This window comes from Paroedura picta, chromosome 5 (assembly GCF_049243985.1).
Source record: "Paroedura picta isolate Pp20150507F chromosome 5, Ppicta_v3.0, whole genome shotgun sequence".
Classification (NCBI taxonomy): Eukaryota; Metazoa; Chordata; class Lepidosauria; order Squamata; family Gekkonidae; genus Paroedura; species Paroedura picta.
Genome location: NC_135373.1, coordinates 58,766,894 through 58,789,532, shown reverse-complemented (window position 1 = coordinate 58,789,532; position 22,639 = coordinate 58,766,894). Strand labels below are relative to the sequence as shown.

At 41.1% G+C, this 22,639-nt stretch overlaps 1 protein-coding gene across 14 annotated transcripts in view; it reads right to left on the bottom strand.

The window, feature by feature from the left end:
* Nucleotides 1-18,348: 18,348 nt before the first annotated feature.
* The window catches only part of KIF21A (kinesin family member 21A), a 118,465-nt gene continuing 114,174 nt past the window's right edge, over nt 18,349-22,639 (bottom strand). For all 14 annotated transcript variants that reach the window (XM_077338203.1, XM_077338209.1, XM_077338215.1 and 11 more), the window contains 3 exons: nt 22,333-22,503; nt 21,082-21,281; nt 18,349-19,623 (listed from right to left, as the gene is read on the bottom strand). In XM_077338203.1, coding sequence (XP_077194318.1) covers nt 19,530-19,623; nt 21,082-21,281; nt 22,333-22,503 — 465 coding nt within the window. In that variant the 3' untranslated portion in view covers nt 18,349-19,529. The remainder of the gene's footprint in view (nt 19,624-21,081; nt 21,282-22,332; nt 22,504-22,639) is intronic.

The window sequence follows — 22,639 nt, the reverse complement described above, 5'->3', positions numbered from 1 at the left end:
CTAACTGTTGTATTCCTATGAGGTCATTCACTGATGTCTGCTCAATTTGACACTGCAACCTCTGCCTATTTAACTGATATGACAGAGCCGTGGCCTATTAACCTCCAAGTAGTGTTTGATGCTCAGAAGCTTGGGTGGTTGCAAACATAGCCTGTGCATGAGGCTGCAAGACTAACTGTAAACATCTATTTATCCGAGATGGATGCTCCCTCAGGGTTATTTTGTTTTCCTCCAAGTATGACATTTAGTGCTTTCATATCAGGAGATCTGGTGTGTGTGTGTGTGTGTGTGTGTGTAATGAATATATACATGAGCCTGCTTTCTGCCAAGAAAGACTATTGCTTGGTCCAGGTCAGTCCAGGGCTGATTCTGCACTTACTTTTTTCCCCTCACTGTCAATCTTGCTGAACTCAGATGGAATTGAACTCCTTCTCCCCCCCCCCCCATTGAAACAGAAAGCCTTCTGCACTTGATTGGGGAAGCTCTAAGCGGGGAGGGAGGAGGGGAAGGGAGTGGTGGTTATGAAGCTGAACTCCCTTTCTTGAACTGGTGAGGGAGGGTTGTATTAAGTCCATCCAGTATTAGTGCTTTATTCCTTCTCTTTTGACTCTGAAGCCAGAAGCAGCCTCTCAGAAAACAAGGCAAATCTTTGCTGAGAGAAATGTGGGCTTCTGGAGCGCAGTCATTTTAAAATAGGGAGGGAAGCCTTGCAACTGGGAACCAGGAAGTCTTTGAACTGACATCCTGGCCAATCAGGGAAGACTGCTTTGGAGTAGGAAGTTAATTCGCAAAAAGGAAAAATCTACACACTTACTGATGGTGGTTTTTCAAATACTGAGACTTATATCAACTCCTGGATATCACGGGGGAAAGGCAGGGTCACTGCAGATCAATCATGCACGTTGCAGAGGGGAAATTTAAAGTGCCCAAAATCAAAATGAAAATCGAATTCAGTGCAGACAAGAGGGATTTATTCAGGTTGGGAGTGGATAAAAGCCCTGTGCAGACTCGACCCAGGTCTACTCTTCAGGCTCTCAGTCTGAAGTCTTTCACATCACCTCCTACATGATTTGTTTAACTGGTGGCGCTGGAAATGGAGCCTGGGATCTTCTGCATGTGAAGCAGATGCTTCACAATGTAACACACCTAAAGTGGCTGATCAGAGGAATCAACAGTGTACCTAACATCTCCTTGAAGGGCTTTATTCATTTTATTCATTCATGCATTTCTCTCTAACCTTTCCTCTGAGGAGCTCAAGCCAACATATATGATTCTTTCACTCCCGTTTTACCTCCATGACAACTCGGTGAAAGTAACAGACTGAAAAAGTATAATTGGCTGTGAGACACTTTAGGGCAGAGTGAAGGTTTGAACCCAGATCTCAGATCCTAACCCAACACCCTAACCACTACAGTATTTATTTATTTAATCATTAATTCTTCTATTTAGTTTAAACATCTTTATGCTGCCATTCAACCCAGTCAAGGTGGTAAACGTTAAAAATTGAATTGTTTAAACAATGAGTTAAAATTATAAAATTCAATTGAAAATTCATAATCATGGAGCGCTGTTATTGGTTGTATACCACGTGAAACAAAAAGATATCAATAGGGGGAGACAGACAAACATCCCTGGGGAGGGAGGGAATTCCAAAGCTTAGACTGAGGGACACTTTAGGGCAAAGTGGAGATTTGAACCCAGATCTCAAAGTCTGAAGAATGTTTCAGGGGGTTCTCAATGATAAAAAAGTTGAGAAAGGGTAGGCTAGAGCAGGGGTAGTCAACCTGTGGTCCTCCAGATGTTCATGGACTACAATTCCCATGAGCCCCTGCCAGCGTTTGCTGGCAGGGGCTCATGGGAATTGTAGTCCTTGAACATCTGGAGGACCACAGGTTGACTACCCCTGGGCTAGAGGATGGTAACTGCAGCTGTGGCCAGGATCCTCACAAAAACACTGTGAAGGTCCCACATCTGGCCTGCACTCCAGCAACTCCACTGGCTCCCAGTCGAACTCCGGATGAGGCTTTCAAGGCCATACGTGGTCCGGGCCCAGTGTACCTGAGAGACCGCCTCTCTGCCTATACACCCCCCCCAAAGAGCCCTATGCTCCGCCACCACTACCTGGCTCCAATGAAGCACACCAGACTTCAACCAGGACTAGAGCTTTCTCTACCCTGGCCCCCAGCTGGTGGGACAAGCTTCCTGAAAATATCGGGTCCCTGCCTGAACTTGCACAATTCCGCAGGGCCTGTAAAAGGGAGCTCTTCTACCAGGCATTTGGTTGAGGCTGACTGACCCATCAACATCCGCTGGTCCCCCCTTCATGACCTGAATCCAACCTGATCTCCCTATGGATTCATGTTAGAAGTTGTTGTTATAATGTTATAGCACCTTGTTCAATTTTGGAACCCACTGTTATGATGGTTGATATTAAGATTATGATTACAATGTATTTCCTCAGTGTTTTGTATAAACTGCCCCGAGCCTCATGGGAGGGTGGTATAGAAATCCAATAAATAAATAAACAAAATAACAAACAAACAAATTAATTAAATAAATCATTGGTGGCATCACAGTGCCCCTTATTTTTTGTACATGCTTATATCAATCTCCTGAATGCATTTTTTTGAAATTGGCACAGAAATACCAATATATCAAAATACTACTGTATTGATAGGTCAAGCAGGTTCTCTGAATTCCCAACTTTCATTTTTTAAAAAGTCAAGTTTCTTGCCCCTCCACTCTCTGATGTTTAAGGGAAAAGGCATATCTCTACAAGGAAAGAAGCTAGGCTTGCTTTTAAGGAAAATGAAAGCTAGGAATGCAGAGAACCTGCTCGCTCTATCATTACAGCCATATTTTGATATAATGATATTTTAGTGCCATTTTTTTTTAAACTCAAGCATGAAACTTGTCAGGGCAGGAGGGGATAGGGAGTGGTGCAGGGAATCAGGGCTACTGCAGCACATTCCTTTCGGGGATCTCTCCCTCCCCCACACCCCTTTCCTCCTTCCCCTTCAGCCAGGAGTGGGCAAGGGCCTTCACTGACTGCCACCACCTCTCTGGTTCTAGGGCTTTACGCAAGAGGATTCAGTGCATAGGGTTGCCAGCCTCCAGGTGGTGGCTGGAGAGCTCCTGGGAATGCAAGTGACATCTAGGTGACAAAGTACAGTTCATCTGCAGAAAACAGACACTTTGGAAAGTAGAATTTATGACATTATACCCCAACTAGGGTTTTGCCCCCTCGCCAAATTCCCCCCTCCTCAGGCTCCCCCCTCCCATTTTCTTGGGGAAGGTTAATGAGTTTTATTGTATTTTGTATGTTTTTAAATCTAGAAATTATAAGACACAAAGGTAAAGTGAGGTACAAAAAATTAATAAATAAAAATAATGAATTAAATGTTTCAGTGGCCCATTTCCGTGTCTTATCCATTTCTCTTTTTTCTTATACTCATGTTACATGAAAACTTTCTGGTATTTTCATTTGAGAAACATGTCATTCATGTTTTCTTTTGGTAAAAGCTGTTATCTGTGTATTATATTAACCTTAATTCCTTATTTCAAAATAGATAGATAGAACATACATATGCCGGAGCTACAGAGGGCATGAGTCTGTTTTCTTCACAGGCAAAGTGTGGCTGAGGCTCTTGCTTTGCAAAGCTTGAAATGTCTTATCCAAGGGAGCCCCCTAGTTTCTTCTATGCTGCACCGAAACCTCATCTTATAAAGCAGACAAAAAATAAAGGTAGCAATGCCATTCAGTTCACATTTATATATATGTGTATGTGTGTGCATGCGCACACGCCATTTAGCTGCCACAAAACACAAATACAATTTTACAGGTTTAATCTTATATGTGTGTGGGGAGGGGAATGTGTGCTCTTACTACTTATGGTATGTTCTCTTGCATATGTTTTAAAAAGCCATAATTTTCTAAAGGCATAACTCAATCTAGCTGGAATAAGAACTTCTTTGAAATACTTGCTTACTAGTGAGCCTCACCCCTACTAATGTGAGTAGAAGGGATATTTATTTGCCCACACAGCATTTACTCCTTTTCTCTCAAAGCAGTTTATAGCCAAAACAGTTAATTAAAAAATAACTGCTTAAGCAACTTGTTCAGTAATTCAGATTTGTTCAGCAGCTTGGAAAATCTGATAGTTTTAAGAAGCAAAAAGTATTACGCCCAGTCTGCAGTGGGTCCTGTTTGAGCCCCAAGCAGTGGCATCAAGCAAGCGCAACATGGGAAAATGTGGAGCCCCTGAACATTCATGCTGCTGCCCAGTAGACTCCAAAGCAGGCTGCAGAACCACTGCCCCTGGAATCCACCTGACCCAGGAGGGGAAGAATGAGAGGAAGGTACTTTGGATGACACAATGCCTTGAACAGAAATTTCTTGGCGACCAGCACTAGCACCACTAACTTTTCCCAGATTGTGCTCTCGATGCATAACTAAATAAAAAATTAATGGCTTAAGAACCACAAGCTCAGATTTCTTTCAGTATAGCCACTACAATTATTTTTGAATGTAAGATGTACCCTATAGCATTCTCGTTGCATAGAAACAAAACTAAATCCTTTCGCAAATCAATACACTCATTTTCATTTAACTCTATTATGATGTCAATTGTGTCTGATGTCAGGATTTTTCTTCTCCTGAAATCAGAGTTTCTGAAAGACTTGGAGTTTGCCTATGTAGACAATGGACTTTAATTTTAATAAGCTGCACATTGTTTTAGATTTCTAAATTGTAATTGCTCTTTGTTGGACTTCTTAGACAATAACTAAAGTTTTCTCTTGCAATACATTATCAACTAAACTGTTCTGTAATGACTACTTGCACAAAATCATCTTCCTCAGCATATACAAGTAATGCTCATTAATTAAAAGTATGCTTAATATCAAGAGAAGCAGCTATGTCATCTATGTGGAACATAAAGCATATAACATGTTGTCACAGAGTGACACTCTATACAAATGCCTTATTTTACAACTGCTGAATAAATAAAAAAAGATTCTAAAAATTACATGTAGTTGTTGAATGGAAGTTTTACGTTTAGGGAAGTTCAGCAGACTTTCCTGTTCCAGGACTATGCACGTGCTATGGCACCCTGTAAAAACCACTGACCTGAAGGAAGTCAATTCAAGGCATGCCCCCTCATATGCCTACATAGATGCCTACCTTCCGTAAAGTCATGGGGGGGGGGTTGACAAGGAACTTGGCGCAGAACAGACCACTTACAAGACGTCGCTGACAGAGGACAACTGTGTAAGGCAATATTCCCTCCCCAAAGCACTCCGGTCAAAAGACCAGAATCTGTTCAGGTTCCCCAGCCTGAAAGAGGTAAGACTGGCCTCTGCATGGTGGGGCTCTCTCCCTGGAAAGATCGGGGCCCTCCGGGACCTTCAACAGTTCCAGAGGGCTTGCAAGACAGATCTGTTCTGCCAGGCCCATAGCTGAGGTCAGGAATTTAACATGAAGGAATGCTGGCTTCCCTTCTTAAGAACCATCCACTTATAAAGTACTGATTGCCATCCCACTAATCACCTCCACTGACATTTTAACAGGCAGCTTTTAAATAATTTATTTATACACACACAAATCATGTAACTATTAACTGTATGTTTTAATATGTCATGGCCCACCCTGAGCCAATTGTGAAGGGTGGGATATATAAAAATAAAGATTATGATGATTACGTTACTGTTCCAGTACTTTCTCTCCGGAACTGGTCATGCACAATCACCTTTAGTTACCTATAGCAGCTATTGGTTATCACTGTGGTTTCCATTTTGTTTTGCATAGGTGCTATTGTGCCTGCTGATGAATTTTGTGGTACCCACAAGTTTCTTCCCCAAAGCATCTCATGCTCAAAGCAAAGAGCCAGCTAATCCTGGTCTAGGTGATGCTTCACACAAGTCAAGGAAGTATCACATTTGTGACTTCAGAGAGCACCCATTAGGAAGCAGGTGGCCTCAGCAAAGGAGGATGCTTGATTTGAAGTGCTTAACATTTATTTGAAGCTTCCGACATTTTTGTGGTTGGACAAGTCTGCCATGTTAGCCACTCTGATGTGGCACCAATCACAACCTTCAAAAAGTGCAAATTGATTCAACAATGTTGAAGATTCATGGATTGATAGCTCACAGCAAACTGAGAACATAGCATGTGATAAAGAGTCTTTTTCAAAATAAGGAATGACAGATATTTCTTATTATTGGGCCCTTCAAAAATTTCAGGCATAGGAAAAGAAAGCCTGAAGGACTACATTCACTATCTTGGGGCCTCTTCAGACATTACCATTTTCCTACATGGATTATATTTCACCTGGAAACAAATAGCAAACTATACCCAGACTCAAAGAACCTATGATCATTACACACACATGGGTAGCCCTACAGCCCATTGACTGAATGCACGGAGAGGGAGAACAGGCAGAAGTGTGCTGGGTCAATCTATAGTACTCCACCCTCCACCCTCCTGACTACATTCCATCCTTCCTCATTTGCACATATACATGGCATTTTCAATCTACAGAACTCAACATTCAGCAAGGCATAGACTACTTTATTTTGGTGACAAATAAAGCTTGTGTTCCGTACAAAAAGAATCATTTTTAATTTCCTGCTGATCCAAGCAAGGTTGCATGATATATACTGCTCATCACAGCTCTGTCACTTCTTTATACAACACCCCCCTGGCCCAGCTTAATATATCTTGTACTCGTAGCACTGCTCCCGTGGATTTTCTCATAATTTTAAAATGGAGTGTCAAATCTTTCACAAATTCAATGCTGTAGCTAGTGTCAGCAGCAGCATGAGGAGTGGATTCGATGTTGGGAGGTACTTCAAATTTTTGATTATTGCGATCATCTATCTGTTTCCAAATACAAACAGGTAAAACCACTAAAAAAGGTTCTTAGCAGGCTGTGAAGTATCAGTTATGTCACTGACATTGTTTCTGGCTTTTACCTACCTTAAACCTGAATCTGTCTTTTGTCTGGAGCTCTACATACAATGCAATCTGAGAAATGTCATTCCCAAAGCATGTTCCATTCCTTGACAAAAGAACCCTAGAAAATACTTTCACTCATTTACTCTCAGAGCCTATTGTTCTAAGTAATAACCCACTGTCAAAGGACCGTGAAAGCCATTCTACTTTTCAAACCCACAGTCCACTCTCAATATCATGACCTAGCAAAACATCTGTGTATCTAAACATATCCATAGAGAAGATGTTGTCTGACACCTGGGATACAAAACTTCAGCCATGATTTGCAATGTATATGAGAAGAACAGGACAGTGCATCTTTAAATGCATTAAGTTTTGAACTTGTTATTCTGTCCACAGGATCTTATAACTCAGCCATAATTACAGCTCCAACTGGAAAAGAGGTAGAAGAGCTGGGGTTTTGTACCCTGCTTTTTAGTTCCTGAAGGAGGCTCAAAGTGGCTTGCAACCAACCTAGCTCAAGATCACCCAGCTGGCTGCATGTAGAAGAGTGATGAATCAAACCTGGTTCTCCAGATTAGAGGCCACTACTTTTAATCACTACAACAAGCTGGTTCTCAAAAATGCACATCAGGAAGCTATCTGGGAATGGTTTATTCATTATTATTCTAAGACTGAGTCCCATATAATTACAATTTTTCTCACTCCAAATAATTGTATTTTGATTCTGTCTGTGAAAATTAAACCAAAACGTACAGCTTGGGTCTGGCTGAGTCCTTAGCTGTCTGTGAGAGACCACACTATACCAGCTAGGTTCCAAGTGCTGAAATAACAGTGAGAGGAGGGTTAAAATTCCTTCCTAAGTGAAAGCCAGAGGGACATGCTGTTCTAAGGGCTCAGTTTTGCCAGCAACAGGAGTCACAATCCCCTTACTATTTTTACAAATGCTCCTTTTTTACCTTGTATATCAACCCTACATGCAGACTATGGATGCAGTTCAGCAAGAATATTCCCACTGAGCTCATCAGTACAATAAAGGGCAAGAATAGCTATGGCTTGCTACTAACATGGTTAAAACTGGATTATCATTTGAATTGGGAAGCAGCTAACATTTTGTTGTATGTCTGCTGTTCAGCAAAGGAAAGGCATATGCAGTTATTTGGCATAGTCCAGAAGTTAAGTTTATGATGTTTAGCTTCCCCTGTGATACTGTTCAAGATGTGGGTTAAAATGCCCCTCAGAAGTAATTAACTTGAGGAGACCTTTACAAGATTAGTTCCTCCCTCAGGTCTTAATAAGTACCTGTTGTTACCAAACAAATGGAATTGTGGTTCACAAAACATGTATATTTTGACTATGCTGTGGAAATATTATTTGCTGGGCCCTTATTAGAATTAAATTTAATGAGTGGTATTTACTTGAGGTGTGTATCAGTGATTTAATTCACCTTAAAAGCCACACTCTTTCATTAAGGCAAACCTGTTAGATTTACAATAGCTAGTCATTTGCAAAGTAGCTAATAAACTTTCAATAAAAAATTGCCCCATTCATAAACCTTGGAGGGCTAAGTAGCCTGAATTAAATTTTTACTGACCTCCACTAGAATTTAATTAAGATGTTCTTTGCTTACCTTTCTCCTGTGAAAAACTGAAGGTGGCTAATGAGTGGCATAACATCATGTAGACCAAGCCCCCCCCCCCCGAAAAGACCAGCACCACCAGAAAACACACAGCATATCTCCTAAGTAAACACCTTTTAGCAGCAAATTAAGTGTTTTTTTTCTGGCAGCACTGCAATCTCTGGGTTCCATTTCCTCAGAAAGGCGCAGAGGAAAGATCATGAAACAGGCAGTGGCTCAGCAGATATGTGCTTGATAGGCCTGTTGTCATCCAAACATAACACTTTGTCTGTGTTGGAGGAGGGGATGTCCCTGTGTAAAGTGTTGTCAAGTCACAGCTGAGGGAAGGGGGTGCCTTCGGTCAGAACATGTGACGCACTGGGCAGGAATCCCACCCATATGCTCTCTCCGAAGAGGTCAGAGTGCCTCCACTTTGGGATTCCTAAACTAGAAACAAAATGTCCGTGGGTGGCCTGCGCAGGTGCAGTCCCAGTGTGGAGCTGTCCAAGAAGATGGAAGATGAATTAATTTGTTTTTATTTCATTCAGCACCTTTTTATCCCATCCTTCATCCAATGAGCTCAGGGTAACATATGCTGGTCTGTCCCCATTTCACCCTCAAAAGAGTGCCATATTTAAAGTTTCATTGTGCATTAATGTTGCACATAGATCATTACTTTTTCATTCAAGTTAATCTCTGCTCATTTGAAAGGTGCCTGGAGTATATATTAGGACTGCTTCAGTAGACCAGAACATATGTTTAACATCCTCTTTCTCTATTACACAAATAATGTGGTGTTAAAGTGTAGAGCACAAAACAGATGCAAGAGTGCAGTGGTATGTGCTGATTCTCCCTGTGTACAAGGCTCTGAGGAACTACATCACAATTGTGTATGCACACGTGTCTGGCATCGTGATCTCCTAGCAGAATTCAATCATGAATTTAAATGATGCATTCCTATGTAGCCGGAAAATTACATTTTGGCATCATCCACCATTCCAGAAAAGAACGTGCACTTTCAGACCAACGCACACTATCCTTCCAGCAACAGATTTAAATCATTTAACCAGACCAGCTTAGGCATAGAATCAGTTTTGCTTACATTGATCACCTCAGAAAAAGTCCTGCCAGCAGCAGATTCCTCTCCTCTGAAGAGATGGGCACAATGATAGACACTGCTAGAGCCCAGCATAGAAATTTTTATTGATCAGAGGTAGCTAAACTTCAAGTGAGGACCATCTGTACCTCTACACATAATAGAATTAGACCTTTTTGCAAGTTACAGCAATGTATTCTGGGATCCCATAGAGGTATGCACTAACTTTAGTGGCTCAGATATCTACATTATCCATGAAGAAGGTAATGCATGGATTTCCTCTGTGCATACAGCTTTGGCACATGACATACTAGATGAAGGGTTTCATCGAATGTGTACTAAAGTTAGATGTGAAAATCCAAGCATTGCCTTCTTCACACGAAAAAGTGCACAGGTAACACATGATTCTGTTAGTAGGTACCCACAGTACCTAGTTGTAGCACCTGAAAATGTTTAAAGTCATCTTTACACAAGTCACAAAAATCCAACCTCTTTTGGCTCAGCCTAAATGCAATCTTCAAGCTTCAATGGTGCTGGGGACTGCCATAGCTGTACGGGCCTTCAAGGTGACCAGGACCAATCAAATTTTGTTCTTCTAGTCCACTCTTCTTGGAGACCCTGCCAACCTTAGCTGGGCACTGAACATACACAGAAACCTGTACCCCCAAAAGACATCAGTGAACCGGCTAGGCTTGCTAGGTCATTTGCTATAGCTGGAGTTCTCACATTGCAGGTCACCAACTCCCACCACTACTTGGTGGACAAGCAAAAGTAAAAATAATTTTAAAATTACAGTTGCTGTGATGGTGTGATATCATTTCCGGGACACACCTGGAAGTAACATCACACCCCTTTAGGATCCAAAGGAAACTTGATGGTGACCAAAGAGTTTCCTGCAACTACTATAGTGGTATGATGTCAATTCCAAGTTTGGGCTGAAAATGATTTCTCCATGGTGTCTTGAGCTGGTCACCAGCCATTGGTTTGATTACTCTAATGCCAATGGAACCCAACTCCAAATTTCTGTATTACTTTGTTTTGCAACTGCATATATTAAGATGAGGGCAGGAGGGAATCTTGCAGTGACGTCCAGGAGTTACCCAAGACCATCTGATGACAACTTCCAGAATTCCTACTTAAGCAGTTATGCAAACTCCTAGTATATACCAAAAAAGAAGTCATAGCAATTCTGAGCAAACCTATGAAGAAGCCAGAGCAATCCTACTTCGTTTCATCACCTTTGCCTGTGTCTCTCATGAAACATCAAAATCACAAAATCACAAGATGTCTTAGTCCCATTGTATACGGCACTGGTCAGACCACACCTGGAGTACTGTGTGCAGTTCTGGAGGCCTCACTTCAAGAAGGACGTTGATAAAATTGAAAGGGTACAGAGGAGAGCAACGAGGATGATCTGGGGCCAAGGGACTAAGCCCTATGAAGATAGGTTGAGGGACTTGGGAATGTTCAGCCTGGAGAAAAGGAGGTTGAGAGGGGACATGATAGCCCTCTTTAAGTATTTGAAAGGTTGTCATTTGGAGGAGGGCAGGATGCTGTTCCCATTAGCTGCAGAGGAAAGGACATGCAGTAATGGGTTTAAACTACAAGTACAATGATATAGGCTTGATATCAGGAAAAAAATTTCACAGTCAGAGTAGTTCAGCAGTGGAATAGGCTGCCTAAGGAGGTGGTGAGCTCCCCCTCACTGGCAGTCTTCAAGCAAAGGTTGGATACACACTTTTCTTGGATGCTTTAGGATGCTTAGGGCTGATCCTGCATTGAGCAGGGGGTTGGACTAGATGGCCTGTATGGCCCCTTCCAACTCTATGATTCTATGATTCTGATTGCCATTCCAAATCCTTCTGCCTGACCTGTCTCTGCTGTAGCTTGGGCAGCATGTAAAGCTAAAGGAAATGATTCCAAAAGCAGAAGGGTTCCGAATCACATCACAGTGTAGTCAATAGGTGTCCAAAGTCCTCTTACAGATTGGCCCATCACTTTCACTTGAAAACTGACCATTCAACCTGTATTTTCTGTAAGGTGGCTGCTGGTTAAAAAGCATTTTAAGTAATATTAAAGAATTAATAAATAATATTAAGTAATATTAAAGAATAGAATTTTCAAAATTGTACAGTCCTTGCAGTGAACCAAATCCTCCCAACCTACTGCACCACTTCAAGCAGGCTCTAGAGGAGCAGGAAACAAGTCACGGGAATTGTAGTCCATGAACATCTGGAGGACCACAGGTTGACTACCCCTGCTCTAAGCTACCCCAGGTGAGCCTAAGAGTCAAAGCCCAGACATGATGTAGAACACAAGCATTTCTTTTTATTTTATAACTATCACTGAGAATGGTAAACTCTGAGACAAGCAAGAGCACAGGGATAAGTGGTGTTTCTCTCCCTCTCCAGGCCCTTTTACTCAAATCCTCCTCCAAAGATGAGCCTCAGTGCCTACCTTTATTTCCCCAGATGGAGCCAAGAAACAATCTGTAGTGGGAGAAGTCACATTGGGAAAATAACCTAGGAGGTAAGTCCCTTCAAACAGTAGCTTTTAAATTTATTTATTTATTACATTTATATATGAATGAAAAACCATACCCAAGATCTGATCAGAGCTTGCCAGGCTAATGTCTGTGTGCAGTACTATGCTGTGCAGGTGCCTCTGAGCTTAAGTCTGTATCCAAATCAAACTATTCAGTTCAGTCTGAACAAGAAAAATAATTGAACATCTTACCTGCAAATGCAATACCAAAAAAAATGAAGTACTTTGATCCAAGTACCATGTAGCAAGAGACTTCTATAGGCAATAATTGCTTATCAAATTTTATAGGCTTATCTGCAAGCAGACACAATTTATCACTCTCATCAATGCAAAGGAACCTTAATCTGCAAGTTGGGCATGTTTAGAGAGGAAAATAGCAGATGTGCCGGCCATTAACTCTGATATCCTTACAAAGCTGATTATATAACAAGGTCTATAAGGCTAATATAGACATGCAATTGGAAATTAAAGCCATATAGTATCTTTAACAGGACCAATAAAAATGATATAAGACATCATGTCATTTTGGATAGTATAGTGGGTTGTTTTGTTAATTGTTTTGTTTTGTTTGGAGTTTATGCTTTGCATCAGTGTGATTACCAGCAACCTCACATTTTAAACAACCATGTTTTTTGACCACAGGGCGAGCCTCCTAAATCAAGTTAATTCATGTGTCTGGCTGCATTTCATATATCTAAAGCAAACATGCTTTTCTACATAGAAGATATTACCATATATTGAAAGAAAATATCATATGAAGTGATTAACGTAGGCAGATTGTGAGTGGGTGGGCAGGAAGAGATATGCCAGTGTTTGTCTCTTGTGGCCCTTCCTTGCATACCCAGGGAACTGCTGATCACCACTGTGGGATGGTAGGTGGATATCCTCCAGGCCAAGTTGGATTCTGGAGATTTTTGGTGGGGGCGGGGATCACTTGGGCATGAAATTAGGGTCACCATGGGTGGGCAGGTAGTGGTGGGTTCCAACTCTATAATTCTATGATCAGGATGTCTCCAAAGTTAGACTTACTGTTCCATCATTTCTTGATGTTTGTGTTACTCAATTCCACACTCATAATGACTGTTGAGGGCAGATTTCAAGAAGCCAGCTGAAGTATAAGCATTTCTAGAAGTCACTTGAGACAGGCGGAATATAGATTTAAGAAATAAATAAAAAAGAAATGTCATCTTTGTGCATTCATTGTCTAACATCATTAAAATCTGAGCCTTTAGAAATGGTACATACATAACTAGAGTCAAAATTGTAGGCCATTGTATCTCCATTACTTATTTTCTTTGTATGATAATCATGACCCAGTTGTCTACACTCTACAGAGTTACAAAATTCATCTGTCAAGGACAGAATTGTCTGCTGTGACTGGCAACAGCTCTGCACAGTCTCAGGGAGAAATCTTTCACGTTCCTTTGTTTCTACTTGATCTTTTAAATAAATTAAAAAAAAAACATCAGGATTTGAACTTGGGTTCTTTTGCATGCCCAACCACAGGGGCAATTACAGGATTAATCAACCAATAGCTAGCATAAAGATTCAGAATTGCATTTAAGTTCTTCTTTACCTTTTACCCTGCTGTGCCAAGAATATTGTCCCCAACAAGGAAATGAGAGTAATTATAGCAGCCAGTCACTTCCACCTGAGGGCCTAAGGGCAGCCTATCATGCACATGTATTTTCTCTCCCTCTCACTGCATCTGTGTCAGGTTTTGTCATTCTGCATTGATTTTCCTCCCTTCAGTACTCAGTTTGCTTTCTGGTCAGTATTTCCCCAGGTTTTCTGGGAGTGCTTTTAAGCCTTATTTCACCCCAGTTTTGCTTCCAAATGGAAGGTAATTCAAAAGGAAACCTTGCTCACAGGTCACCCTGCCCAACCTGCACCTTCTGTCATCCTCCCCTACCTCTTCATTGATGTACAAGTTCCACATTCTCATTATTAAAAATATATCTATTTTTTACAAGGAGCATGAGTCTAGCAATAAGAGACTATCATTATTCTTGGGTTGCCAAATTAAAAAGATTAAAACAATGAAGGGAAAGTTTTAAAGTAGCTGTATGAGATTTAGCTCCCTGCTGGTTGATTTGAAAGAGGGATCAGAGAGGAGGCCAATGGCAGCATCCCATGCAACAGCAGCAGCAAGATTTCAGTGCTCCATGCAAACAAAATAAAGGGGGGAGGCTTATCAGTGCACTATGAAATTAATGAGAGGTAGAGAGAGAGAGAGAGAGGCTACAATGGGAAGCCTAGAGCTTTGCAAACAATTTCCCTTTAATATTTTGGCAGTCTCCATAAGCCTAATGCTAAAATGGTGGCTGAGCCACATAGAGCTTCTGCAAACTGCTTAAGAATTGCCTGGGACTGAGACATTTGGAGGACAGTGTGCAATTCACACAGGACAAGCTTTTTAAAACTACCAAAATCACAACCAGTACACAGGATCAAATGAGAGAACCACAAAGAGAAAACCATGCCAATGTGCAAGGAAGGGCAAGAAATTAGTATTACTATGCAGCTGCTCTCTGGCACTGAGGAAAATACCTACCTCTTTTCCCCCCTTCAATTTAATGGTACAAAACTAAAAAAGTTCTCTTGAACTTCTGCTGAAGAACTCCACCCCCCCCCCCCAATCAAATTGCAGCCCTGTGCAAAGTATGGTGGACTTGCAGCTGATTTTGCACAGGTGCATGTGCGCACACATACGTTGCAATGCATGGTAGAAGCCACTGACACTGCAATGCAATGCCAGTGTCAGTGGCTTCTACCATGCATTCTGTACATTCAACATGTTTCTCCATATTATGAGAGTATTTGACTCTTTCCCATTTTTCACAGTGGCTGATGACATAGCAGAGAATCCCCTAGTGTTTGGCAATATGGAAAGCAGGGCTTCAGTTTCAAAAAACTGGTCTTGACAATTTTCACATCAGGTTTGCCCCCTTTTTCTGCTTTCCATTATCGTCCCTTCCATTCAATGAACAAATGCTAAAATGCATGCCCAACATCTGAACCATGAACATTGAAATGGAACGTGCTTGCTGAATGCTACCGTGCAGCTGCAATAGAACACTTGCATAAATTTAAAAAACACTACCCCACACATCACAAGTGATGTTTCACCCCCTATTTAGAAAAATGTTTTTTTATTAGGGAGAACAGATGTTAGTATGTGTGTTTGTGCGTGTCTGTATCAGGGACTTACAGGTCTGTCTGGCTGCTTCTGGTTTGCCTAGGCTTCTGGATTGCCATTGGTTTGGCTGGGCTTACAAATATTCTCTATTGCTTCCATTTGTTTTGCTGAGCTTCTGTGGATTGATGTTCTGTCAGATTTGCAAACTCTCCCCCTCCCCCACTTGTTTGTTTTGCTGGACCTCTATGGATTGACATGGGTTCTATGGAGCTTGCCAGATTGATTTGTTGTTTTGGGATTTCCTGGTTCTGCAACACGTTTTTTTTTTTGGAGGGGGGACTTGTTGATTCTATCTGTTTTAGAGGGATTTTTTCCATTTGAAATTTGGGAGCTATTTAAAGGACCAGCACTTGCAACTTTGCTTCAGTTTTACTACCATTAGCTTAAAAAACAGCCTATTGAAACCTATGGAATGGTTACCTATAGGGAATAGTGGACATCAATAATATCAGAATCATGAATAAAACCTTGATTTGAATACTAAACTCATATTTGGAACTCTGGTAACTGGGAGCAGCATTACATTTCAGCTCCCTGATATCCAGATCCAAATACTGGGGTTTTTAGGTGCATGCCCATAGTACAGGGTCAGGCACTCATTCCCCATGACTGGGGGCATGTCAGACTTAAAATGTCTAATTACAGATAACTGGCTGAGAAATGGGAAGGCCTTTGAAGTCCCTTTGCTCTTTCATTTGAGTGTTGGGCTTTGGAGGTTACAGGTGAGGCTGCTCTGGCAGTGGCATCCATAGCCTTTGAAGTTGTTCAAACAATGCAGCTGGGCAGTGGCTTCCATAAGAGTAGCAAGGCTCCCCAACCCAGTGAGGGATAGAGTCCTCACAAGATGCCCAGAATCTAAAAGAAACATCACAAAATGTAGCATCTGTTTCAAATGGGTAGGAGAGAGCAGGAGATGAGGATTTTCAACCACTGGTTCCTAAATTCAGAACAGCAATGGTGCGAAGGAGGAGATGAGGGATGTTATAGACCCCTTCCCTGTTCAGATCTGAAGCCTGAGATCCCTGGATTTAGACTGGAGACTGGAGACTGGAGAGGTACACCTCTCAGTCTCCTGAGAGAAGGAGCAGAGCAGTGTATACCCTGGGTCTCTCTCAGATTTAGATTGGAAGCAAAAGGAAGAAAAACTGGGGTGGAGGTAAAGGCTTTGCTTCCAATTCAGACATGGCCTCCATTCAATCTGACTGACCTAGAAAGACAGCTTTGTTTTCAACTTCTGCAATTCCTGTGGTGTTGTAAAAGTCCAAAAGAAATTTTCAGGAGATATATCTTTCTCTGAACCCAGCCATGCATACCTTAGCATGCTGGTCCCAAGCCCGAGTAAATTGGGCAGATTAAGGAAAAATTTGGCAACCTACCTTGTAAAATTTTTGCGAAGAAAATCATATGGTACAGCTATCAAATGATTTCAATATGGTGCCCAATGGTGAGCCCTACAGGCCAGAAGGTACACAACAAGTGACTGGGGAAAAGCAAGGACCTGAAGCAAGTAGCCCTGGACTTTATGACATGATTGGGACAAATCCAGCAGGAACCCCAGGTGCTGATGTTGCCAATGGTGAAATCAAGGGTCTGCATTTATGAAGATGCACCAAATAGCAACTTGGAATGTTAGAGGACTGACTCAAGGACAATTGGAAACTGTTGAAAGAGAAATGGTCAAGTTGAATATTGACCTTCTTGACATTAGTGAATTATATTCAACAGATGATGGTTGCTTTCAATCAGAAGAGTTCACCATTTACTGTACAGGGCACAACTCCACAAAAAGGAATGGTGTGGCTTTCATTGCAAGCAAAAAAAATTATCAAGCAGTGGAAAGCGTTTTGATGATCAATGAACAAATCATGACAATCTGAATTTGTGCAAAGCAAATGAACATCACACCTGTCCAAGTATACTGATGCAACAGAGGGGGAAATTGAAGACTTCTATATCACCACTCAAGACCATCTAAAACAAGTACCCAAGAAGGATGTCATTTACATAATGGGTGACTTTAATGCAAAAGTTGGCACACAAGCAGAGAGACACATTACTGGCAACTTCGGACTTGGAGAAAAGAATGATGCAGGTAATCGTCTGGCACAATTCTATCATGAAAATAGGTTTTACATCATAAACGGTTCAAACAACATAAACATTGCCTATACACCTGGACATCACCAAATGGACTACACCAGAATCAAATTGGCTATATCATATGCAGTCAAAGATGGTCCAGTTCAATCCTTGCAGTCAAAACATATCCAGGGGCTGATTGCAGTTCAGATCATGAACTGTTACTGACTAAAATCAAAACAATACTCCGCAACATCAACAAAACATCAGGGTTAAGGAAGTTTGATGTCAATAAAGTTCCACTCACATATGCAGTGGAGGTGAAAAATCAGTTTCAACTACTGGATGCAACAGAGAAGATGCCTGATGAACTATGGCAGGAAATTCAACCAGATGTTGGCCATATCATGTGATCCAAGTCATTGGAGAAAGCAATTATTGGTCATTGGCAAAAGAAAACCAGGCCAACAAAGAACACAGTGGTTGGATACGATCAAGATGGACACCAATCAGAACATTACAAAACTAAAAGAAGTGGTGCAAGACTGGAAATCGTGGTGGCAGTTGTGTCATAGGATCGCCAAGAGTCGGACTTGACTGAATGGCTAACATCATCACTGTTCTCTGTTGAATTAGCTATGTAGTTCCCACTTTTAATCAGGAAGGATCTTTATGTTCTCAGCTAATGATGTTGTAAGAAACATCAGAGAACAGATGTGTAGATTATTTTAGTGTATTACTGAGTTGTAGCAAAAACCCAAAATCTTTGTGCTACCTGATATACAGGGTCTTGACAGTTTTGTGATTATGACCATTTTTACTTATGTCATTAGAACAAGAAAGGGAAAGAGAAATCAAACTTTCACATTCACTTTTTTAATTTAAGCATCAACTACCACAAGCTGTACATTTACAGGCTCATATTCTCTGACAGAAAGACCCAAGAAAATAATTCAACACTGTTCTTGAATCTATTATAAACTTTTAAAACTTGCTGAATTTACAAATTAACATTCCCAAAAGCTTGATAAATTATACAACCCTCTTGCTCGATATCCACACTCTACAACAGCATTTTAAAAGTCCAAGCAGGCACATTGTTAAGACAGTCTCTTTTTACAACCCATGTATTTACACAGCCTTCGTTGAAACAGGTGGTTTCAGTTCTTTTAAGTAACCGCCAAGGCTCACAAGTAACACATTTTAAAAGATATTTAGCAGCATTATCAAATTAGATTAAAAAGAAGGACATCTTGTGTATGGTGTTTGTTTTAAGCAAAAACATATGAGATGCTTTTGTTCCTAAGTTCCTAAGAAAAATAGATTAATAGGGGTTTTGTACTTTTTTTCTTTTTTGGTATGGGCATTAGGAATACTATTGTAGGCAAAGCACTAAATTAACAGCAATTCAACAACATTTTAGTTCTAGTCCTGAGCACAGAGTATACATAGCTGCACAACTTTGGTCAACAAGAATATATGCTATCAGTTATCAGAGGTCCTATGGCATTCTTGTTACCACAACATAGTAATCTGTCTCAAAGATTGCCCCCTCTTCTCCAGTCTTAATATTTCTAACAGCAGCAAAACAAAAATAAACTTTACAGAATCCCCAATTCTCGTCTACTGAAGGCCATATAGAATAGGCAGGCAACAGACACAAGAACAGGCCACACAACCATGAGATGAAGTTTGGCTGAAAGAGAGGTCAGAGAGTGAGGTACGTGTTTCATATTCTCCAGTTACAGTTTTTTAAGACTGCCATTCAAGTTAACAGACATCCAATTTGTTTAACTTACAAGACTTACATGTACACACAAATCCAGCCATTATATGTGAGACAAGCATACTTCATCAACAGACTAGTGTTTTAAAATGCAGTACATAGGGACAGCACTTAAGGGCAGCAGTTTTAGCAGAATACAACACAACAGTAGAGATGAGCTGCATCTTCCAGTTTTCTTTCCCCATCAAAGCAGCTTTCAGGAAGAACACACACCATCTATCATCATAGCTTGAGATGTAATGTTGGAACTCCTGTTTAATTACTAGCAACATCTTCACTCATATCTCCAGGATCTGAGATCTGTCCATCTAGACTGCTGGGAGCTTTCCAGATCCTGACAGTTCGATCACTACAAAATAATCAAAACCATTACTATTTTATGGATGTGTGGAAAGAACTTATTTTTAATCTACATGGCCATGAATAAACATCAACCTCTGCTACAGAATCTTTCCTTAAAGCAGGTGGAACCTGGAAGTGTGAAATGTACCAGCTATATTACAGAGCAGAAACAGAGGACCTGTGAGTTTCACAGAGTACAGACACTTCATTCTCCATACTGGATCCCAATTTTCCCCCTTTTGATTGAAAGGGGGAAGAGAAATGGCAATGGGGGGAAGTGGTGACTGGTGTGGGAAGGTAGAGGACCAGCCAGTTCTCTCAGTCTGCCACTAACCAGCTGATGGGGTATGTTGAGAAATGCCCTCCACCCTAGACTTGGGGCTACAAGTCTACACATGTTCCATAGAGGCTGCAATGCTACTAAAAGACTGGCAGAGGGAACCAGCTTTACTTATGCTAATGCCCCTAGGCAAGGTAAGAACAAAAGGTTTTACATATCATACCTTGCTAGAATGGCATATTTGAAGGGGACAAAGACTAGGAAAGCCAAAAGGCTAGACAGTAATTTCTTCTTCTTGAGGCAGGAAGACCAGAATGGCCCTGCAAATAAATGAGGCAAAATGTCTGGGGTAGATGGGCCATTGCAACCACTGGGCCACCAAGACTTCTCCCAGTGGACTGATGGCTTCCCTGCTGTCTGGACATGCCCGTATAGTTGCAAGAAGGGCCTCTGTAGGGCAGGCAGAGGGAGGCCCACCCGAACAAGCAGGTGTCTGTCTCATATGGTTGGGTGAGGCTGGGTCTGACCTGCCTGAAGCCCATGTGGCTTGCCTCTTCCTCCATCTTTTGGGACATGGTCATGCTTGTGGGTTTCCTGGACATTTTCACATCCTTGTCTGCCCTTACAAAATGGTATCCAGTTCCAGCCCTATCACAATTATTTTGGACTAAATAAAAACAAAGCTTAAAAGTAAGTTACAATGTACACAATTCTAAATCATAAACAAATCGTTGGTGGAGTTAGTTGAAAGACTCTCATTTCAGTTACAGATAAACAACTACAAAACCATTAAGAGATTAACATCTCTATGTTAGTGTATATCAACCACATTTTCACATTGTGGGGGAAATGCAAATAGTAAATATCTTGGAGTGCAATGCTTCAGTCTCCCCTTGTGCTAAAGTGCTCATATATTTTAAAAGCTCACAATGACCCAAATGAAAGCGAAGGTTGAAAACACTACAGAACAATAGATCAATTTATTGTCAACAACTGCATGGAATACTAAGAGGCACTTTCACATGTTTTTATACCCCTCTGTTATAACTCCAACTGTGTAGGAGATCTGAACCACCTAGTTGACAATAAGCCCTTTGAATTTCTGCATTTGATGAACATAAGTAAAGGGAATATGTCAAAATTCATTCCAGCAATGAGGATGCAGAGAACAGGAAAATAACTCACTCAGATGCTGTGAAGATCTGGCTGGAGTTGGTACATATGGCATTGATGGGACTGTCATGCCCTTTCAATTCACTTATGGGTGCAAATGTATCTACATTCCAAAGCTTCAGAATGCCTCCACGGCAGCCACTGAGGAGGGCAGGGGAACCAGGCACTAGTCCCAGAGCACACACCCAGTCTTTGTGGGCATTAGGAACTTGCTGAAAAGATACAGCACACAATCAGGTTGAGAAACACTGCCAGTTAGAACCTTAACTATGAAAGTAACATCAGAAAATGGAATGAAGTAGAGATTATTTGGTACAATTTAAGCACATCCATTCAGTCCACTTACAAAACATTTTTATGAACCAAGCAGATAGCTTACAAAAAAGCAAGGTGTTTTCTTGCAATATCCACATTTAAAAACTGCAAATCTCAAGACAGAATACTCAAGTCACCTTGTGGCTCCTACCCCTCTGCTACCTCCCGTGTCAGGATGTTTACGCTTCCTGCTGAAGGGACACTTAAGTTGGAGAAAGACTGGATCCAGACCAACATATCTTGACACCGAATGTAAGCAAAACACATTTATCTTGATAGATTCAGGTGAGTAGCCATGTTGGTCCCAGACAGCAGAACAATGTTTGAGTCCAGTGGCACCTTTAAGGCCAACTAAGTTTCATTCAAGGTATAAGTTTTTGTGTGCACACACACTGCTTCAAATGAAACTTGGCTATGTTGTGACCACTGAGTTAAGAGTGGTGTATGTGTGCTTACTTCTTTTTTCCCCCAACCGCTTAACATTTTTCTAGTACATACATCATCATATATATTCTTTGCAACCAGAAGCTGCTACATAAAAGGAGGGCTGGGAATTTATCATGACTCTCCTACGAGCCACATCATAGGACAGCTGCATGAATGTCTGCACATGTAATCTACAACTCATTATGTCACACCTTACTTTGATGTAAGTAGAGTAAATTATGTGTCATTTCTAGACCCTAACATCATTTTCCAGACACAAATACATTTACAGTACTACCCTTCTAAGTACACTGAAGTCAATGGGCTTAGAAGCAGCCAACTGTGCTTAGGATTTCACTATTAAACAGCAAATCTGAACTTTTGTTGCCAAAATGGATTTAAAAAATTACTCGGGCAAATTTTGGACAGCTCCAGAGCTTAGTTCTTGACTAACAGCTAGTGTTGACTAGCAGACAGTGTACTGAGTTTATATAACTAAATGCTCAACTTTCTTAACAGTACCTGAATGAGATCTTTTTGAGCCAAATCCCATTTTTTTATGCCGTTATCTCTGGATCCGCTGAAAAGGTTGTCACCCATAATTGTAAGAGCTTCAATGCCATCATAATGGGGAGGCTCGAAGTTGTGAGTAGGACTTACAGTTCCAAGTGCTCCTTCAGTGACATCAAACATCTGCCGTGGAGAAAAGACACTTTCAAATTCCTCAAAATCTTCTTGGCATATAATTAGTGAAATATGAATTGGGAAATGTTACCCAAAGAATGTCGTGCCATGCCAATTCCTGCAAAATGTGTGGGACAGTGCAGCT